The sequence below is a fragment of the Scylla paramamosain genome, chromosome 34 (genome assembly GCF_035594125.1).
Source record: "Scylla paramamosain isolate STU-SP2022 chromosome 34, ASM3559412v1, whole genome shotgun sequence".
Classification (NCBI taxonomy): Eukaryota; Metazoa; Arthropoda; class Malacostraca; order Decapoda; family Portunidae; genus Scylla; species Scylla paramamosain.
The window spans coordinates 12,415,096-12,433,861 of NC_087184.1; the positions used below are offsets into that span (position 1 = coordinate 12,415,096).

At 37.9% G+C, this 18,766-nt stretch overlaps 1 protein-coding gene and 1 long non-coding RNA gene across 7 annotated transcripts in view; both read right to left on the reverse strand.

The window, feature by feature from the left end:
- Positions 1–110: 110 nt before the first annotated feature.
- Positions 111–7,334, reverse strand: LOC135090195 (uncharacterized). The gene is made up of 3 exons (XR_010261822.1): positions 6,093–7,334; positions 2,745–2,886; positions 111–1,360 (listed from the first exon to the last, which is right to left on the reverse strand). It is a non-coding gene; the product is annotated as an uncharacterized LOC135090195 (long non-coding RNA).
- Positions 7,335–10,075: 2,741 nt separating this feature from the next.
- Positions 10,076–18,766, reverse strand: part of LOC135090196 (inositol polyphosphate-4-phosphatase type I A-like) — a 171,834-nt gene continuing 163,143 nt past the window's right edge. For all 6 annotated transcript variants that reach the window (XM_063986645.1, XM_063986644.1, XM_063986649.1 and 3 more), the window contains 6 exons: positions 17,999–18,172; positions 17,299–17,434; positions 16,832–16,958; positions 16,069–16,200; positions 15,358–15,493; positions 10,076–15,240 (listed from right to left, as the gene is read on the reverse strand). In XM_063986645.1, coding sequence (XP_063842715.1) covers positions 15,108–15,240; positions 15,358–15,493; positions 16,069–16,200; positions 16,832–16,958; positions 17,299–17,434; positions 17,999–18,172 — 838 coding nt within the window. In that variant the 3' untranslated portion in view covers positions 10,076–15,107. The remainder of the gene's footprint in view (positions 15,241–15,357; positions 15,494–16,068; positions 16,201–16,831; positions 16,959–17,298; positions 17,435–17,998; positions 18,173–18,766) is intronic.

The following is an 18,766-nucleotide window of genomic DNA, read 5'->3' on the forward strand; positions in this document are numbered from 1 at the left end:
TCTGGAAGCAGCAGCAATTTATTTGCAGCATTTTATTTATTTATCTATATAACCATTCATCTCTCTCTCTCTCTCTCTCTCTCTCTCTCTCTCTCTCTCTCTCTCTCTCTCTCTCTCTCTCTCTCTCTCTCTCTCTATATATATATATATATATATATATATATGGTGTTCATCAAATCACTGTACATTTTTCTATCAGAGGAGAAAGTGTTGGATATTTCAGACAGTATGCTGCAGAGTCCATCAAAATCATTAGAAAAGTTAGCTCACCAGCATGATATTAGTCTTGAAACTGCTTATATGGCTGTCAGAAAAAAAAATTAAAGCTCTTCTCATACAAAATAATGACAATACAAAATATGAAAGCAACTGATCATGAAAAACAAATATACACAGCCAAGGGTGTAACACTGAGATGACTCAAACAATAGGTCTTATAAGGTCTCTCCCCTGCCTTGCCAAGGATGAGTAGTAGTAGTAGTAGTAGTAGTAGTAGTAGTAGTAGTAGTAGTAGTAGTAGTAGTAGTAGTAGTAGTAGTAGTAGTAGTAGTAGTAGTAGTAGTAGTAGTAGTAGTAGCAGTAGCAGTAGTGAGGGTTTTGTTATAAGAGCAGGAGAGGAAAGAGGTAGGGATGTGTGATGATTCCATGGTGATTCAAAGTTTTATGGTATGGATGGCATGAAAGAGATTAATGCAAAGTTGGAAATGTTAGTGTAAGGCCAAGAGAACAGAGTGGGCTAAGCAGAGGTAGCAAGCTTGTTTGTTGATCACACTGTCTTACTAGCAGAGTGAAAGGGAACTTCAGATGCATTTATCTAAATTCAGTTTGTTATTATTGATGTATAGTCAAACCGGAATAAGCCGAGCGCAGGTGCTGGGTCTATTTCTCTCCAGCATCTTTCTTCCCTGTGGTAAAGGTTATTACGACACTCTTAACTATATGAAACCACCTGTCATACCATTTCATATACCAGCTGCATGTATATTATTATTATTATTTTTTTTTTTTTTATGCAAGGTCACTGGCAATGAGCAACAAAAAAAAAAGTATAAAAAAGGGCCCAGTTCCCATAGAGAATTCCAACACCTGCTTCGAAAACAATAAACCATGAACTATACTTAATCAGAGTAAAAGCTATCAGACTTAAGTAATCCACGATGCAAGTATACAAGTAAAATGGTACATATTGCAGCAGTAAGGCAAGGAGGTATAACTTACCTTCAACCACAATATTGTGAGCAGATTTCTATATGGCACTTTTCTTATACTCTGCCACCGATTCTAAATATTTTCCTGTTTTTATGTAGGGGCTGATGTGACTAAGGTGAAACCACTGATCTATACCTTAGTGAACCATGATCTGAAGGCCAAAAGAACAAAAGTTATAAGCATTACGACTGATGCTGCAATTACTGATTCATTCATTGCCATTCAATTGGATGTCAGCTTTCATTGAAACCAGTAACAATCATAAGTTTTAGAAAAGCCCATATTGGTGTTATTGTTATGTATCTAAAGACTATGCACTATTGAGAAACTAGAGTTACACATATTGTGCAATACTATGGAAAGTACATACATAGGTAAAGAAAACTACTTTCCAGAGAGCAATAAAAAGGTTAGGAAATGGAAGATCTGATGGTGTATGTTAGGTTAGTGGGTATTGTTTTAGGAGAGGGATATAATGCTCTGCACATTCAGGAGTATTGTTTTTTTATTATCTTTATGAATACTGAGAAACTTAGGTGCTTTACTGAAGTTTTCATCATAAATTAATAGATTTCATGATATAAGGAATTTTTGTTAAGTGATGTGCACCTGTTGTTTACAAATGCATCCATATTGCCACTTTCTTCTTGTGACCTGTAATCAGGTCACAAGAAGGTAATGTTTACCTTCTTTACAAGAAGGTGTATGTTTACCTGTAATCAGGTAAACATACACTTCCTGCAAGACAACATGGGAACCAATTGGTCTGGGTTCTCATATGCACCATGGTGGCCTGGTCATTCTACCATCATATGACTTTGTGATGGGTTGATTTATTCTATCTTTATTTCTACTGACCATGCTTGTTGAAGGCAAAGTTCCAATATAACCTAACCTAACAAAGTTCCAATATGGCATCTGAACCAACATTTTTCAAGCCCCATGATTCAAATCATTACTCCTTACTGACGGTCTTCAGCCTCTTTCTCATCACTGCAATGTTGCTTCTCTTAATATCTTCTACTGCTATTTTCATGCTAACTGCTTTTCTGATCTTGCTAACTGCATGCCTCCCCTCCTTCTGTGGTCTCACCACTATTCTGTCCATCTCTCAATTGTAAGAATTAACCAGTATTCTCAGTCACTCATTCCTTTCTCTGGTAAATTCTGGAACTCCCTATTTATTTCTGTATTTCCTCCTTCCTATGAACTGAACTCTTTCAAGAGGGAGGTTTCAAGACAGTGGGCCTTTTTTTGTTGCAATTTTTGTTGCCCTTGGCCAGTGTCCCTCCTACATACAGAAAAAAAAAAAAAAAATAGTAATGTCAGTAAAACTCAATACCAATGTTGATACATAAAATACATAAATGTAAAACATTGTGCACAGGGAGTAAGTTTTGGTGCTCTGTTATCACTCACTACTCTTGTTTACTTGCTCCATTCCTATCCTAACATATCCACAAACAGTGAAGCAATAGTAATTTGTCAATAAAACTTAAAAAAGTAGTTGATAATAGGTAAAATATACAAAATACCTGGATGATGTTTTGATCTCTCCTCAATATGGTGCACATGCCCAGTGGCATCACCTGGGAGAAATTTTGACATAGGAATGATTTGGCAAAACACCGGGCCGTCCTGTGTGGGATTACTAGCCTGGTATGGAGACAGGTTTTACTGGAAGGTAAAAACAAAAACACCTCCACAGTGATCTTACAATATATTTAAATTTTTATTATACAAATAATGACAGGCAAATGGACAAATGGATAGTAACAGTAGTGATTGTCTTTTGCAGAGACAAGAAAAATATATATTGGCCTCTAAAACAAGACTGATGACTATTGACACTAACTATTGCTCCCTCTTTCTGAGTTAACATTTTCCTCTTCCTCATCTCCCTATCCACTCCTCCTCTATATTTTGAATTCTCTTTCTCTTTTTCCAAATAATTATTCTCTCTCTCTCTCTCTCTCTCTCTCTCTCTCTCTCTCTCTCTCTCTCTCTCTCTCTCTCTCTCTCTCTCTCTCTCTCTCTCTCTCTCTCTCTCTGTGACAAACCAAACTATAACAATTGTCATCCTCATTTTGGCATTATGCATTTCCAATATGCATCATACAGTGGCAAGGAGAGGGTACACAATATACAGGGTGTGACACGAGTTTCTGCAGATATTGCTGGAGGTTAAAATAGAGATTATTCTAATGGAAAATGTTCTATGCACACATGCCTTTTGAGGCTTCGTTTAGCCATAATGAATAAGTTTGAGAGAAAAACTGCTGGCAATACCATACACTTACAGTAATGTGGGGTATATGGGCATGATATATCTCTGGTATAGTTACCTGCCCGGCCTGGCTATTGTGAATGTGTTGCCCTCCCACATTTGAATTTCATACAACTGCTAAACAATGTCTCAAAATATGTATGTGCATAAAAAATTTTCCACTTAGAATAACCTGTATTTTCACCTCCAGCATTATCCACAGAAACTCATGTTACACCCTGTACATGCATACAACGATAAAACAAGTTAATTCAATAAAAGGCATTCTCTCTCTCTCTCTCTCTCTCTCTCTCTCTCTCTCTCTCTCTCTCTCTCTCACCATATCACAAAATACAATGGAAATACCTGCTCTTTTAATAACTGAAATGCTAAAAGGAGTGAGTTACATGGATTTCTAATTTGAGGTATTTTGTGCTACACCTTTCCTAATTGAAATGTAATGGTAAAAAAGAACAAAAAAAAAAAAAAAGCACATCTTTCCTAACTGAAAAGCAACTCAAAAAAAAAATCTTTCCTAATTTAAAAGTAATGCAAAATAAGAAAAAACAACAAAAAATTAAAGCAATTTCCTAAGCTCAGCCCAACTTGCTTTTTTAAACACTTTCCTTTATTTATTTTTTTATAAGAGAAAGCTTCAAGGAATCTTTAAAATTAAAGCTATACAAGACTCAATATATTGTCTTTAATATAGTTACTTTATTTTTAGGGAAAGTTTTTAAGTAATTTCCCTAAAAGTACAGTAATTTTTCTTCTTCACAAACTACAAATGCACATTTTTAGGGAGCCTTTCAGTTAACATTCTAACTTGAAGCTGCTTAAAACATTATTCTCCCTTGAACACAATTACTCTTTATTTAAGGACCCTTTGAAAATATTAGTTTCTTATCTTTTCCTCTAATTAGACTAAAGGAAAGCTTGAAATTATTCTGTTCCTTTTGGAATGCTTTCTTGACTTAAAGATCACATCATGCAACTTCATAACAAAATACATATAAATAGTATCTTCTAATTAACATCTATCTGTCTCTATACCAGGCCAGAAATTCCACACGGGGCGGCCAAGACAAGCCACCAAGCACTCACACACACAATAATAATAATTGTAATAATAATATACCTATAGAACCACCTGTGTACAACCCACACTACGCAACACTAATGAGCTGGACAACACACAGGTAAAGATACAACAACACTGAGGGACACATCTCTGTGACACACACACACACACACACACACACACACACAAACCTCCAGACTCTCCAGCTCATAAGACAGTGTTGATGGTCATGTCCAGATCTCGGATCTCCTCATCTTTCATAAAGGCGTCCACCAAGTCCTCCTCCATGTGTCCCACACCCATTAGTCCTCTTCAGTCCTGCTTTGCTTCCACACTCTCTCTAAATTCTTCCAACAATTAATAACAACACCCAATTACTGCTAGTTCTCTTCAGCCCTGCTTTTATTTCCATACTTTAAATTCCTTCAATAGTCTCCTCCATAAGAAAGAGATAGGAAGAAATTGATTCTCAAATAGAGTGGTAGATGAGTGGAAAGGACTCAATAATCATGTTGTTAGTGCCAAAACATTAGGGAGGTTTAAGAGAAGATTAGACAGGTTTATGGATGGGGATGATAGGTGGAAATAGGTAGGTATACTTCATACAGGGACTGCCATGTGTAAGCCTGGTCGCTTCTTGCAGCTTCCCTTATTTCTTATGTTCTTATGTTCTTATTGGTATGACCACTGCATTTCTTGCACCCTATCTTAACTTCATGGATAGAAAACATCACACAGGAGAAAAAGATAAAACCCAAAGATCAGAATATACAACTTCTTAATATAAATGCTTACCTTACAAAACAAACCGATACTTTCAATTCCTTATTCATTTTATTATTTAGGCAACTTTGGCATAACATAGTGGATGGGATTTCCAGAGAGAGAGAGAGAGAGAGAGAGAGAGAGAGAAATCATTCTACACTTAATTCTAGTTGTAATATTTTAGTAAATTTTCAAAGCATAAGGATCTGCTAGAGGAGGAGGGTTAGAAGGGTTGATGGGAATGAGGGGGGGGCAGACTTCTTATCAAGAAATACCCGAGTTACAACCAATATTCCCATCCTCTTTATTTTTTTCACTATAGCAAAAAAGCATGGGGGCCTGGTGGGAATGCAGGTTCTTTTTTTGGAGGGGTGGGGAAATCCAAAATGAGGCATTTTTGACATTTCTGAAAAGTCTAAGGATGACAAACACCACATTTCAAAAAAACGGGACATTTCTACGATATCCTAACCTAACGTAACCAACCTAACCTAACCTAACCGGAGGGCTTCGACTAACCTGGACCCGACCTTAAAGTCACTAAACCTGATCTTGCTGTAGGGGGTGGGGGGGAGATCTTCAAACCTCCTTGAGCCTCCCCTTAAGGTTACTAACCTAACATTAACTAACCCGAACCTAACATTACTAACTTAATCACAAATTACCTAACCTAACCCCTCCCCATAAGGTATGCTAACGTAACATAACATTTTGTGACCTACATTGTCAGTTATCACTACATAACAACAGCAATTACTTAACGAAAAATACCTTATGAAGAAGTTGAGGGAACTGGCGGTAAACTGTCAGTTAGTATTTTCACAACCAGCACACGTCTCTCTTACCGTAGCCATGGTCTAACTGATGCTGCACAGACAGCCGGGTCACCGGCTTCACCTTTCTTGACAGGCGTACTTTTTATGTTAGTACACATTCCCCTGGTGGCACACATTGCTAGCCGCCCCCTGGCCATGCCTCTCGCCACCTCATGTATGTACAGACCCACTCCCCTTCTAAAAAACAACAAATTCATCCCTAGGTCAAGTCTGGCTCGTGAGTTTGTTTACATTTCTCTGGGTCTCGGTCTGGGCTATGGGATCGGAGAATGGTAAAGAATGAGATTTGCAGCAGGGAAAACTAGTTTTTTTTTTTTTTTTTATGTAGGAAGGACACTGGCCAAGGGCAACAAAAATCTAATAAAAAAAAAATGCCCACTGAAATGCCAGTCCCATAAAAGGGTCAAACCAGTGGTCAAAAATTGATGAATAAGCGTCTTGAAACCTCCCTCTTGAAGGAATTCAAGTCATAGGAAGGTGGAAATACAGAAGCAGGTAGAGAGTTCCAAAGTTTACCAGAGAAAGGGATGAATGATTGAGAATACTGGTTAACTCTTGCGTTAGAGAGGTGGACAGAATAGGGGTGAGAGAAAGGAGAAAGCCTTGTGCAGCGAGGCCGCGGAAGGAGGGGAGGTATGCAGTTAGCAAGATCAGAAGAGCGGTTAGCATGAAAATAGCGGTAGAAGACAGCTAGATATGCAACATTGCAGCGGTGAGAGAGAGAGGCTAAAGACAGTCAGTTAGAGGAGAGGAGTTGATGAGACGAAAAGCTTTTGATTCCACCCTGTCTAGAAGAGCAGTATGAGTGGAACCCCCTCCAGACATGTGAAGCATACTCCATACATGGACGGATAAGGCCCTTGTACAGAGTTAGCAGCTGGGGGGGGTGAGAAAAACTGGCGGAGACGTCTCATTACACCTAACTTCATAGAAGCTGTTTTAGCTAGAGATGAGATGTGAAGTTTCCAGTTCAGATTATAAGTAAAGGGATTATAAAATTCAGTTATTATAGTTGAAAATGTAAGCGCGCGCGCGCGCATACATTTTCAACACACACACACACACACACACACACACACACACACACACACACACACACACACACTGCATAAGCATATGTACAACGAAAGACAAGGCAACACACACACACACACACACACACACACACACACACACACACACCACACACACACACTGCATAAGCATCTGTACAACGAAAGACAAGGCAACACACACACACACACACACACACACACACACACACACACACACACACACACACACACACTGCATAAGCATCTGTACAACGTAAGATAAGGCAACACACACACACACACACACACACACACACACACACACACACACACCGCATAACAATCTGTACAACGAAAGACAAAGCAACACACACTGCATCACCATCTGTACAACGAATAATAAGGCAACACACACACACACACACACACACACACACACACACACACACACACACACCTTGAAATACCTTGAAAAAAAAAACACTGAATATTTACTGGGAGGGACTGGAAAGGAGTGAGGGAAGGTACCACTCTGATAACGGGGGCTTGTGACGTTACGGCTGGGGATTGATGACGTCACAGCGACCGTTATTTACGTACGTACGTATTTCATTTTGAAAATGACCCCTCTAAAAAACTCAGCTAGACAGGAATGCTTTATAAATTCTGACTTGCCACACATTTTAACTAATGCCACAAATAACAACACATTTCAAAACGCAGTAGTATTAAAGATATTTAAAAAGAAGTATCTGGAAACTGTTGAAACCTTCATCCCATTCAAAATCGTTCAAATGTCCAGCCATTCTGGCTTAAACATAACGGAAAACACTTTAAAAAATCTGAACTATTTTCTAAAACCATTTAAAGTGAGCTACAAGCACAAATAAAAAATCTACCGAACAAAAAATTCAATATTATTGGAAGTTGAACACGAATAAAAACAAGTGTACGGTGCACGCATTTCACTGAGCGGGACGGCAACACACTTAAAAAAACACCAACTATTTTTTAAAACCAATAAAAACCTAGTACAGGCTGAAATAAAAAAAAAAAAAAAAGTTTTGGGACCGTAAAAAAATACGCCGAAAACGGCCCTTATTTACACAAAAAACAACGCCAAAATCACCACTTTTCACGCAACACACGCGCTCAGATAACTTAAAAAACAACGAAATATTTTTACAAACCATAAAATCTTAGCTACAAGCCGAAATAAAATACTTAGGAAATAAAAAAAATAATAATAATATTGGAACCGGAGGGAGCTGGGGAGCCTTATACAAGATGGCGGTGGGGGGCCAGTGGAGGTAACGACCAACCCTTCTCACTCATTTAAACCCTCGCCAAACTTAAAGTAAGTAATGGCAGGTATATCTAACGAGCGGATATTAAAGCTTGGTCATGTGGATCCGCTTTGCGACAGTATTGGACTAAAACACTCACAGATAAGATAGATAATGGGTGATAAATAGAGACGATCCAGATTGTTTACATTTTCATTTACGGTTTTTAGCAACGAGATGAGGCTGACACAGGGATATATTGTGCTGGAGGTTAGGTGAGATGCGTTAAAATGAGTTCAGTTATTCATTAAAAAGTTACGTTAAGTTACCTAAATTTATTCTAACACTTCCTGACCTTACCTTCCCTGTGGTGGTGATGGTGCTGGTGCCTCCTGGTCGCTATGGCTGGCTGTCTAGCACCTTCTCACAGCCAAACTTTTCTTTATTTTGCTTGTTTTCACCCACTGCTGCCTTCGGGTGTCCACTGCTAGAGCCCACGCCTTCCTCATTACCAACTAAAGAAGGTTTAACTCATGGGTAAGCCTTGGCAGCCACTGTGTAGGCGTGGTTACACAAAAAAGAAAAAAAACACAAATTCTGTCAGGCTGGGAGTTGAACAGACGCGTACCAATACCACCGGTAGGCGCGACACACTGACTGGTTAATTTGTCGGGCAGCAGCAGCAGAGTTGCCAGATTGTTTTGGCCATATTATCGTGCTACACAGATTGAAATTATTGTACTTCTGGTAAAATTATCGTACATATGTAATTATTCCAAATATTATGCAAAACTGCCACGTTCCAAATACAGCAGAATTTAGGTTTTATATATTATATATATATATATATATATATATATATATATATATATATATATATATATATATATATATATATATATATATATATATATATATATATATATATAGATAGATAGATAGATAGATAGATAGATAGAGAGAGAGAGAGAGAGAGAGAGAGAGAGAGAGAGAGAGAGAGAGAGAGAGAGAGAGAGAGAGAGAGAGAGGTGTGTGTGTGTGTGTGTAATGAAAAAAAAAAAACAATGCCCTTAACAAAATACTTTCCTAAATACATATCATTAATAATTGGAGAAAAACTACAGGACACTTCGTTAAGTTGTTTACTTACTATGTAGGAGATTACTGGGGTTGTTCTATATATACATCCGGCACGTCGTCAGCAGCCCCGGCACTCTCTTCATTGGAGGAATATAGCACTCTTGATGTCATATTTTTTATCATTGACTTTGATTGATGGCTTGAAGGTCGTATGGTCACTGCTGGATGTGGAAGCAACACACTGCTTCGCTAGGATGATGTCTCATACGGTTTCTGCTTTTAGCTTATTTCTGTCTTTTGTTTTCACATGGCTTACACTAGAGAAGCAGCGCTCACAGTCAGCATTAGCATGAGGCAAAGAAAGACATCCTAGTTTCACAGTTTGCCAACATCTCTCGTCTCCCATTTTCTTTATTCTTTTACCCTGTCCGGCTGTTATTATGCATAACCGCACCATACTCTCAATTTATCTACTACATTAATTATTTTCATTCCAGTACAAAGTGAAACAAATCAAACACCGGTCTTTTTTTTTATTTTCTTTAAACATGAAGTATCTAGAAAAATAGCAGAAATATTACAAGTTTATCTTTATATATTAGTTTATGCAGAGGCTGCTACTACACTAACAATTAACAACTTTTTATTGGGTTGTAAGCAGCCAGGGCCAGTATTATGGAGCACCCTCTCTCATAACAACTACTTCCAAAGGCCATGCAGATGACTAGTCTGGTTTTCAAGGATCCTTTTCTGACTGCTGATGTAAAATCCTTGATAAACCATCACCAGAATTATGAAAAATCACTTGAAAACCGTGCACCTTCCACTAGAGCCTCTTAAAGATAGTTAAGATGAGATGTAGAAGTGTTTGAAAGTACAGACCCCGACGACTGACAGTTTCCAAGGGTGAGGAGAGAAGCTCCACAACAGATGAGAGCAACAAGTGGGTGACCAAGGGAGGAGGTTCTTCAGGCACCTCACAACAACACATCATCATTGTCAACCAAACTTATGTCTTATGTTTGAGCACAGAAGTTAGTATACAACATCCACTCTCTCTGATGTTTCGTGTAGATCAAAAGTTCTGCATGGCATCATGTTCCAATCACATTTACTAAGGTATTTCATGTGGGATTCTTGGGAAAACGTAAATGCAATACAAATTAACACATACATGTTACCAATTCACACCAATTCATGTCAATACATTTATCTGGAGTAACACGCGAGTATTATAGCATGCTACTTCTGCTAATAAGGTATGAAAATCAGGTACGCTTGACTTGTAATAACAATCAATTAAAAAGGCAGAAAATGTAATGACTCATGACTACGTGGCTGCAAATATAATTCCTTATGCTTTAGTTTCAATAAAGCTCAGCAAGAGTTCCTCAATGATCTGTATCACTATAATTTATGATCCAAGTTTGTAGGAATGGGAGAGTAGTGTACTGTGCTGACTTGGTGAGTATTAAAAAATGCTCTGCTCTCCAACCATGTCTATTTTCAAAGGCCACAGAGATAATTAGCCAGATTCTCACTAGTGTTTCTTCTGTTAATAATGTAGAAATATTGTTAATCAGTCACTAGAATCATAGAAATACTCTTAAAAACCTGTCTAACTGCAACTTGAGCCTTTTGAAAGTAGTGGAGGTGAGCTGCGGAAGTGTTTTGAAATATGGGCCTTGATTAAAAGGCCAGACATGTGATAATCTAAGCATTGTCTAGGTGGAGACGATGCACAGGTAGCTCTGTCTTGTCAACCTGCAATGTACAAAGTAACAGATATTCTTCAACCATTCCTTACTGATCAACTTGTCTTGGTCTCTCAATCACTGGCAATATGAAGGAAAGCATAATCTTGTTTTAAGCCTTGACATTATAACTTACTTGTCTGTCAGTAATACAGAGTGAAGCCACAATTAGCTCATATAAAACACCACCACCACTGTAAAAAAAAATTAATTAATTAATTAAAATAAAATAAATAAATAAATAAATAGATAAATAAATAAATAAATAAAATAAATAAATAAATAATAAAATAATAAAATAATGATAAAAAATAATAAAAAATAAATAAATAAAATAAATAAATAAATAAATAAAATTAATTAATTAATAAATAAATAAATAAATAGATAAATAAAAAGATAAATAAAATAAATATATAAATGAATAAGATAAAATAAATAAATGAGTCAATAAATACAATAAAAACCAAATCAAAATACTTCCCAACCCCAAAATGCAAAAAAGATGTGCATGAGTAAGAGATCAAGCCAATGCATCACCTTCCCTTAACAAACCCTGCACATGAGTAGCAACATTTTCTATGCCACTGCCTTGGCTGCTTAACACCTACAACTTTATAACCTGATAGTTTATTTTAAGACAAAACAACATCCTCATAAGAACCATGATAGCTTTGTATAGCTACATAACGTGACAACAAACGTGTTACGAGAACATGATCTGTGTTATATCTTCAGCTAAGTAATGCAACTTACATACAGTAATTTGTAAGCTCTTTCATCAATAATATACAGTGTAAGTCTGGCAGCATTAAACTTACAGTAAAATTTAGCTTTTCCTCAATACTTGTCACTGGAAGAGTAGGATCAGTGTGAAATAAATGTTCACTGTATGCTGATGAACATGATTTAAACCTACAACAATAAGAGGACCATGAAGAGCGAAGGTCCCCATGATGAGTGTTAGTAGTAGCAATAGTTAACACAATACTTCTTTTTTGACACTTTGAAACAACACTTCCTATAGAAGAATATCATACGTACACACATCCAACCTGTTTGTCAAACTCTAAAAATGTACAACTTTAATAGCGTACATAATCTAAACCAACAATTGTTAAACGTTTTCATTATGTACAAAAAATTGGTTTCCATAACAGTACTAGTTTTAGTGAAGTCAATATGACATCAGTGAAGTTACTAATTACACAGGCTTCGGATAATCTCAAACGTCACACACGACAGAAAGAAAATGTGCAGAATTTTACATCGGTACATTCCCCCCTGACTGAGGGCAAGGGTATTGGTGTGATGAAGTGCTGGACTAATGCTGTGGGGGTGATGATGGGTGACTGGTATGTACACAAACAAGAACACTCAGCACAAGATCCAATGTAAGTCATGAGGCATCAATTCACAGTTGTGGTCAAAACTCAAGTAACTTTCTGTATCACTTCCCTGTCACGTTTTTTTTTCCTTGATCTTCCTTATCATTTCCTGTATGGCTGATCGCTGTACACTGAGGGCAGGAGTACTTTCTCTTCTCCCTGGCGGCGAAGGTGCTGACAGAGTGGTGTGAGTGTGAATGTGAAAGATGTGTGGCTTGTTTTGGCTACCTATTTTTTTTTGGATGTACATATATGTATTTTTTTAAATGTTTTGTCTGGACCACCCGACATGGGATTGCCAGCCTGGTATATAAATGGATGATAGATATTTTTTTTACATATGAAGTGGGCAGGCCAAGAGGAAAAACGTACAAAAAAACTGTTAATATGCCACTCTAAAAAACTACAGTAGGAAGTAGATTGTCAAGTGAGTATGCCAGTTCATTTCCTGAAACGCCATGATATTCCTGAAACAGTTGTCATAGGAAGGTGGAGAAACAAACAGGCAGAATATTCCAGAGTTCACCAGTGAGAGGGGATGAAAGAATGAAGGTGCCTCTATGATCAGCTGATGTGTTGTAAGACTGTCAGCAGACTGGATCAAATTGAATACAAGAAAAAACAGAAAAACAAAGGAAGGTGCAAGAAGCCATCAGACCTACATGTGGCAGTCCTTGTATAAAACATGCCTATCTCCACTATCATCTTCATCCATAAATTCGTCTAATCTTGTTAAAAGCTCCCTGTTGACTCGGCATTAACAGCCTGATTATGGAGTCTATTCCATTTATCTACCACTCTATTTGAGAACCACTTTCTCTCTATCTCTTTTTTTTCAGTCCAACCTTATCAAACTTGAACCTGTTATTCTCATCCTGTCCTGATTACTGATCCTGAAGGAAAATGCCAGACACAGAGGAGTGATTGCTGCAGGAGACTTGACTTCTGACCCCAACTGTACATGACATGATAATAAAAAAAGAAAAAAATGCATGAACGATTGTGGTGGAACTCAGTGAATGATCAAATATAGTACATACATGAACATTTTTTAATGTTAATGAATTATTCACTATACAAGTATAAATATATAAGTTATATACAATATTTATCAGTGTAATAATTTATAGTGCATTCTTTGACACTTTTGAAAGCACTTTATCTACATATACAAGACTGTCTGTCAGGATTCAAATTTGACAATTTTGATATAGAGACAAATGCTTGACAACACACCAAGGATATTCCAGTCTTAGGAACAGCTGATTGTGTTACCTGGATCAACTCACCTCACACACACACACACACACACACACACACACATACACATATTAAAACTTAATCTAAAAAAACATAAAAAAACATTCTTAACATGACTTACTTAAAAGAAAATTTGCATTAATATGGAAACAAATATTCATCAGACAGAGCAAGGTCAGTACAGTTCAGCCAGCAATAAAGCCTTAAATCTTGAAATAAAACACAGTTCTACATAATTCCCTCATGAAACATATCTCATTTTAAACAATTACTATTTCCCTTTCTGCTGTACTAATGACAGAAGTGTGTGACTGACCAAAATATATACAAACATCACCCTTCAAAATGATAACCAGTTAAAAATAAAATGGTAATTTTGTTTTATTTCTGAGTGAGTGAGAGTTCCATAAGAGACACCAAGATTTGTCTTAGGCCTGTATTCTGAAACACTCTGCTGTCTCACCACAGCTATTTAACAAGGCCACATAGATGATTAGCTGGGTTCTCAAGAGTGTTTCTCCTCTTAATAGTAGAAATCTTGTTGATCTGTTACTAGAACCATAAACACATCCTTAAAAACCTGTGTAACTGTAAATAGAGCCTTTTGAATGCAGTGGAGGTGCAGTGTGGAAGTGTTTCAGAATATGGTCTATAAGTGCACCTCTGTCAGGATCTGGTAGACAGTCAGCTGAGTAACAAGATTTACTCCATGCATTGCTGAAGTGCTTGTATCAATAGACATGAGTCCCACCGTACACCATACACACCTCCACAGTCCAAATATGGAATGTATTAAATAGATTACTACTGTAAATAAAACATAAATATCTGGTTTGCACATTATGAGCTAAAAGATGGTCTAAGATAACTAGCCATTCAAAATTTTAGTCATATCTTGATTATATGCTTGCTTAAATTAGCACAAAATGACCTAACTCCTAATCAGTCAATCAAATGCATAAAACAAGATCTCTGTAACTGTTTCTCAGACACAAACAGAACCATTATAACCACTGGATACACCTGAGTCAACACACACACACACACACACACACACACACACACACACACACACATGGCATACACTGACTAGGGAATACAATCACACAAATACTGGTGTACAAAAATACAAGTTGTGATTTCCATCTCTAGGTCAGACTGGATCCATAGGTTCCCGATGGGGGCCGATACTGCTTTGGGAATAGGGTGAGGTTGATGGCGGAGAATGCATATCTCCGCGATCCGACATTCTTCTGGCAGTTCTCCAGCCTGGTGCCCTCACTGGGAAAGAGAACTCTGTCATCTAAACTCCACTCATGCCTCCATCTAACAGTTTTCATACCCAGTTCAAAATTCTTTATCTCATCTTATCTCTTCTGAATGAAAGCAGCATCTTACCTTCTCATGCAATTCAAAGCACGCTGAAATTCTGTCTCCGCTAAGTCATATTCTGCTGCCAAAATACTTGCTTGCTCCAGTGTGGCACTCATTCCTGTCCGGTCCTTACCACTCTTGCAGGACGTGAAGCGAAGACCTGTAACAGTCACACATCACAGATCAAATTGGCTAGGGATACTGCACTTGAACCACAGTGATGAAACAAATTATGTAACCAATGGAGATGAGCCGCATTAAATCCTTAAAATATTTACTATCCTAGGTCTACTTTAAGAGTTTAACCAAAATCTGTCTTACTCTAGAATGTACTTAACTTTAAAGTCTGCTATACTAAGATTTGCCTTATTAAAAGTCTACAAAATAAATCTACTCTCAATTTAATCTAAACATACTTCATCTATCTATATACCAGGACAGCAACTGCACAAGGGGGTGACCCAGATAAAGCACCACACACTCACATCTCTACTCCACTAAAATATATTCAGCTAATTTCACTAATACAGAATAGAAGCTGAAGTCAGTAGTTAGTAAACTGGAATTATTCATTAAATAATAATTACACAGAAGAAACATCCAAAAGTTTCAAGTCTAAATTTGAACCCATTGTAAGCAAGCAACATTCTAACATTCCCTATCTAATGACACAAGAAAAACACACAAGGTTCATGGTTAAACTTGAACCCAGTGTAAGCAAGAACCATTCCTTACCCGCCATGGCCCGACAGCACTGGGCGGCCAGGTAGAGCACTGCAGGGTTCTTGCTTCTCGAGGACATCACTTCCACTCCCAGTTTATCAATCAAGTCTACCAGAGGCACTTCACTACCCATAGATGGAACCCCTGCAAACAACACCCAGCTTTTCATTCAACTCAGCACTCATATCTCTGTACTCATTCACAAAAATCTTCTGCAATATCGATTATGTAGTGAGAATGTGTTCCTACTGAAGCTCCTGCATTAAAAGTTGGGAGGTAAGAATGAAGAGGGAAGGGGCAGGATATAGCAGGCAGGAGTTAAGGGAGAGAAACAGCAGGCAGCAAAGAAACAGGTGGCAGAAGTTAAGGGAGGAGACACAGGAGGCAGGAGTTAAGGGAGAGAGAGGAGCTGCCTTGTGCAGGTCAATTGGCCTTTTGCTGTTTCCTTGTTTTCTTCTGTTCTAGGAGTAAAAAAAAAAAAAACAGACTTGAGAGAACAGAGGTAGAAGTTAGGAGACAGATGGATGAAATTGTTACCTAATTTTTCTGTTTCTCCTGTTTCATTTTATACAAGAGGGGTTCTGGCTAAGGGCAACAAAAATTGGTGGAAAAAAAGCCACAAAAGCTTCAACAGGAACCTAAAGAGGGATTGCATAAAAGTAAATCCAAAATTACCTTGAGAAATGTCTTGGAACTTCCCTCTTGAAAGAGTTCAAGTTTAGTAGAATGCAGATTTATAAGTAGAGGTAATACCAAGTTAAATAGAAGCACTTACTTCTGCTGCTTTCCTGTGGTAGGGGCAGCTTCTTGAATCGATGGTAATACTGAGAGAGGCGCTCGTAGCTGTCCTGGTTGTTGCGGGTCTGAGGGCCATCCGTGCCGAGCTTCTCTGCCAGCGTTGCCTGAAGAGGGAGGAGCTTAGTGTGGCTGTGTTACCTGGCTTGTCACTGATCTTCTCTAACAGAGTGGTAAATGAATGGAATGGACTCAATAATCAGGTTGTTGTGTTGAGTCATTAGGGAGCTTTAAAAGAACCTTAGACAAATTTATGAATGAGGATGATAGTGGAAACAGGTAGGTAAGTTTCATACAGGGATTGCCATATGCTTCCCTTGTTTGCTTATGTTATACAGCACCAGCACCTGTTTATGAACATGTACTATTTATTTGTTTAATCCATCTATCCATATCCAATGCCCTTATCTAAGTCTCAAGATGGTGGCTGTGACCAAACAATCCTACCTCCTCGTTGATTCCAATGTTGAAGAGCACTGGGGTGACACAGAAAGTGGGCGGGTCGTTGGGCTGCTGAGAGCTGGTGTTAGGAAGCAGACTGAAGACATGTTCTGGTACTGGCAACACTACTCTCAGCCCACACCTGGTGAAGGTAAGGGGGAGTCATCAATGTCATTATGAATTTTGTAACATTTTACTAATCTTGGTACAAGAATCAGTTTTGTAAATACAGATAGGAGTCTCATTTTATGAATAAATTATGTCATGACACACACACACATACACACACACATACACACTTTGTGACTTGGGAACAGCCTTAGATTTAAAATTTTTCCATTTAATTTTGAGCTAGAATTGTGAGATTTCTATTTTGTTAATTTGAACTCTGTTTACATGAATTAAGTCAAAGAACAAAACCATTCCTGTTTGCAATTTCAAAACCACACATACTGAATGTTCTTAATCCTTTCACTGTTATTTAGCACATATTTCCTCTGAGACACTTTTTGTTGTTCTATAGGCACCTCTTAGTCTTGTACTGGCCAGAAACTGCAAAATTTATTCTTTTTATCACCCTTTCTTGTAGATGCTTATAAAGACTCCATACACTGCTTTTAATACTGCGAATTGTTGCAAATCACAGTGAAAGGGCTAACAAATGAGTCAGCCAAACTAATGAAGGATTATGTGCAAGTGAGCTTGCCTGTTTCCTGAGACGTGAGGCATCGGCAGCTCATAGGACACCTGGGGAGGAGTGGCGCCCTCACTACGGGTCCTGTTTCCATTCTGGGGCCCAGCAGCAGACACCATGACAAACTCTACCGTGCCCAGATCCTCCACTGCCACCACCATGTCACTCAGCATACCTTCATCATTCCTGAACATGAGCATCTGATGAGCTTTGAATCTGTGCTAACTTTTCTTTCTTTCATGTGTTGAGAGGCAGGGCACACATAGAAGTAATGACTATGTTGGAAGAACTGGATGTAAGGAAAGCAATGAGACCTGATGGTGTGTTGAACTGGATTCTAAAGGAGTGCAGGCCACAACTAGCCAAAGTGATACACAATATAATCAGCACCACCCTGTTGGAAGGAAGAGTACCTAAAGATTGGAAATGGGCAGATATTACCCCAATTCACAAGGGTGGAAGTAAAGAAGACCCATTAAATTATAGAATAGTATTGCTGACAAGTGTGGCAGCAAAGATTTGTGAAAAGCTCATAAAGAACAAATGGGTGAAATACCTGAAAGACAACAATGTGATAACAGAGAGACAATTTGGATTCAGAGAAGGAAGATCTTATATAACAAATCTGATAAGCTTCTACTCAAGAGTAATGGACACAGAGAGAAATGGATGGGTTGACTGCATGTACTTGGACCTAAAAAAAAATAAAGCATTTGATAAAATAGAGTACAAAAGGATAATATGGAAATCGAAAATTATAGCAGGACTGGGAGGATAATT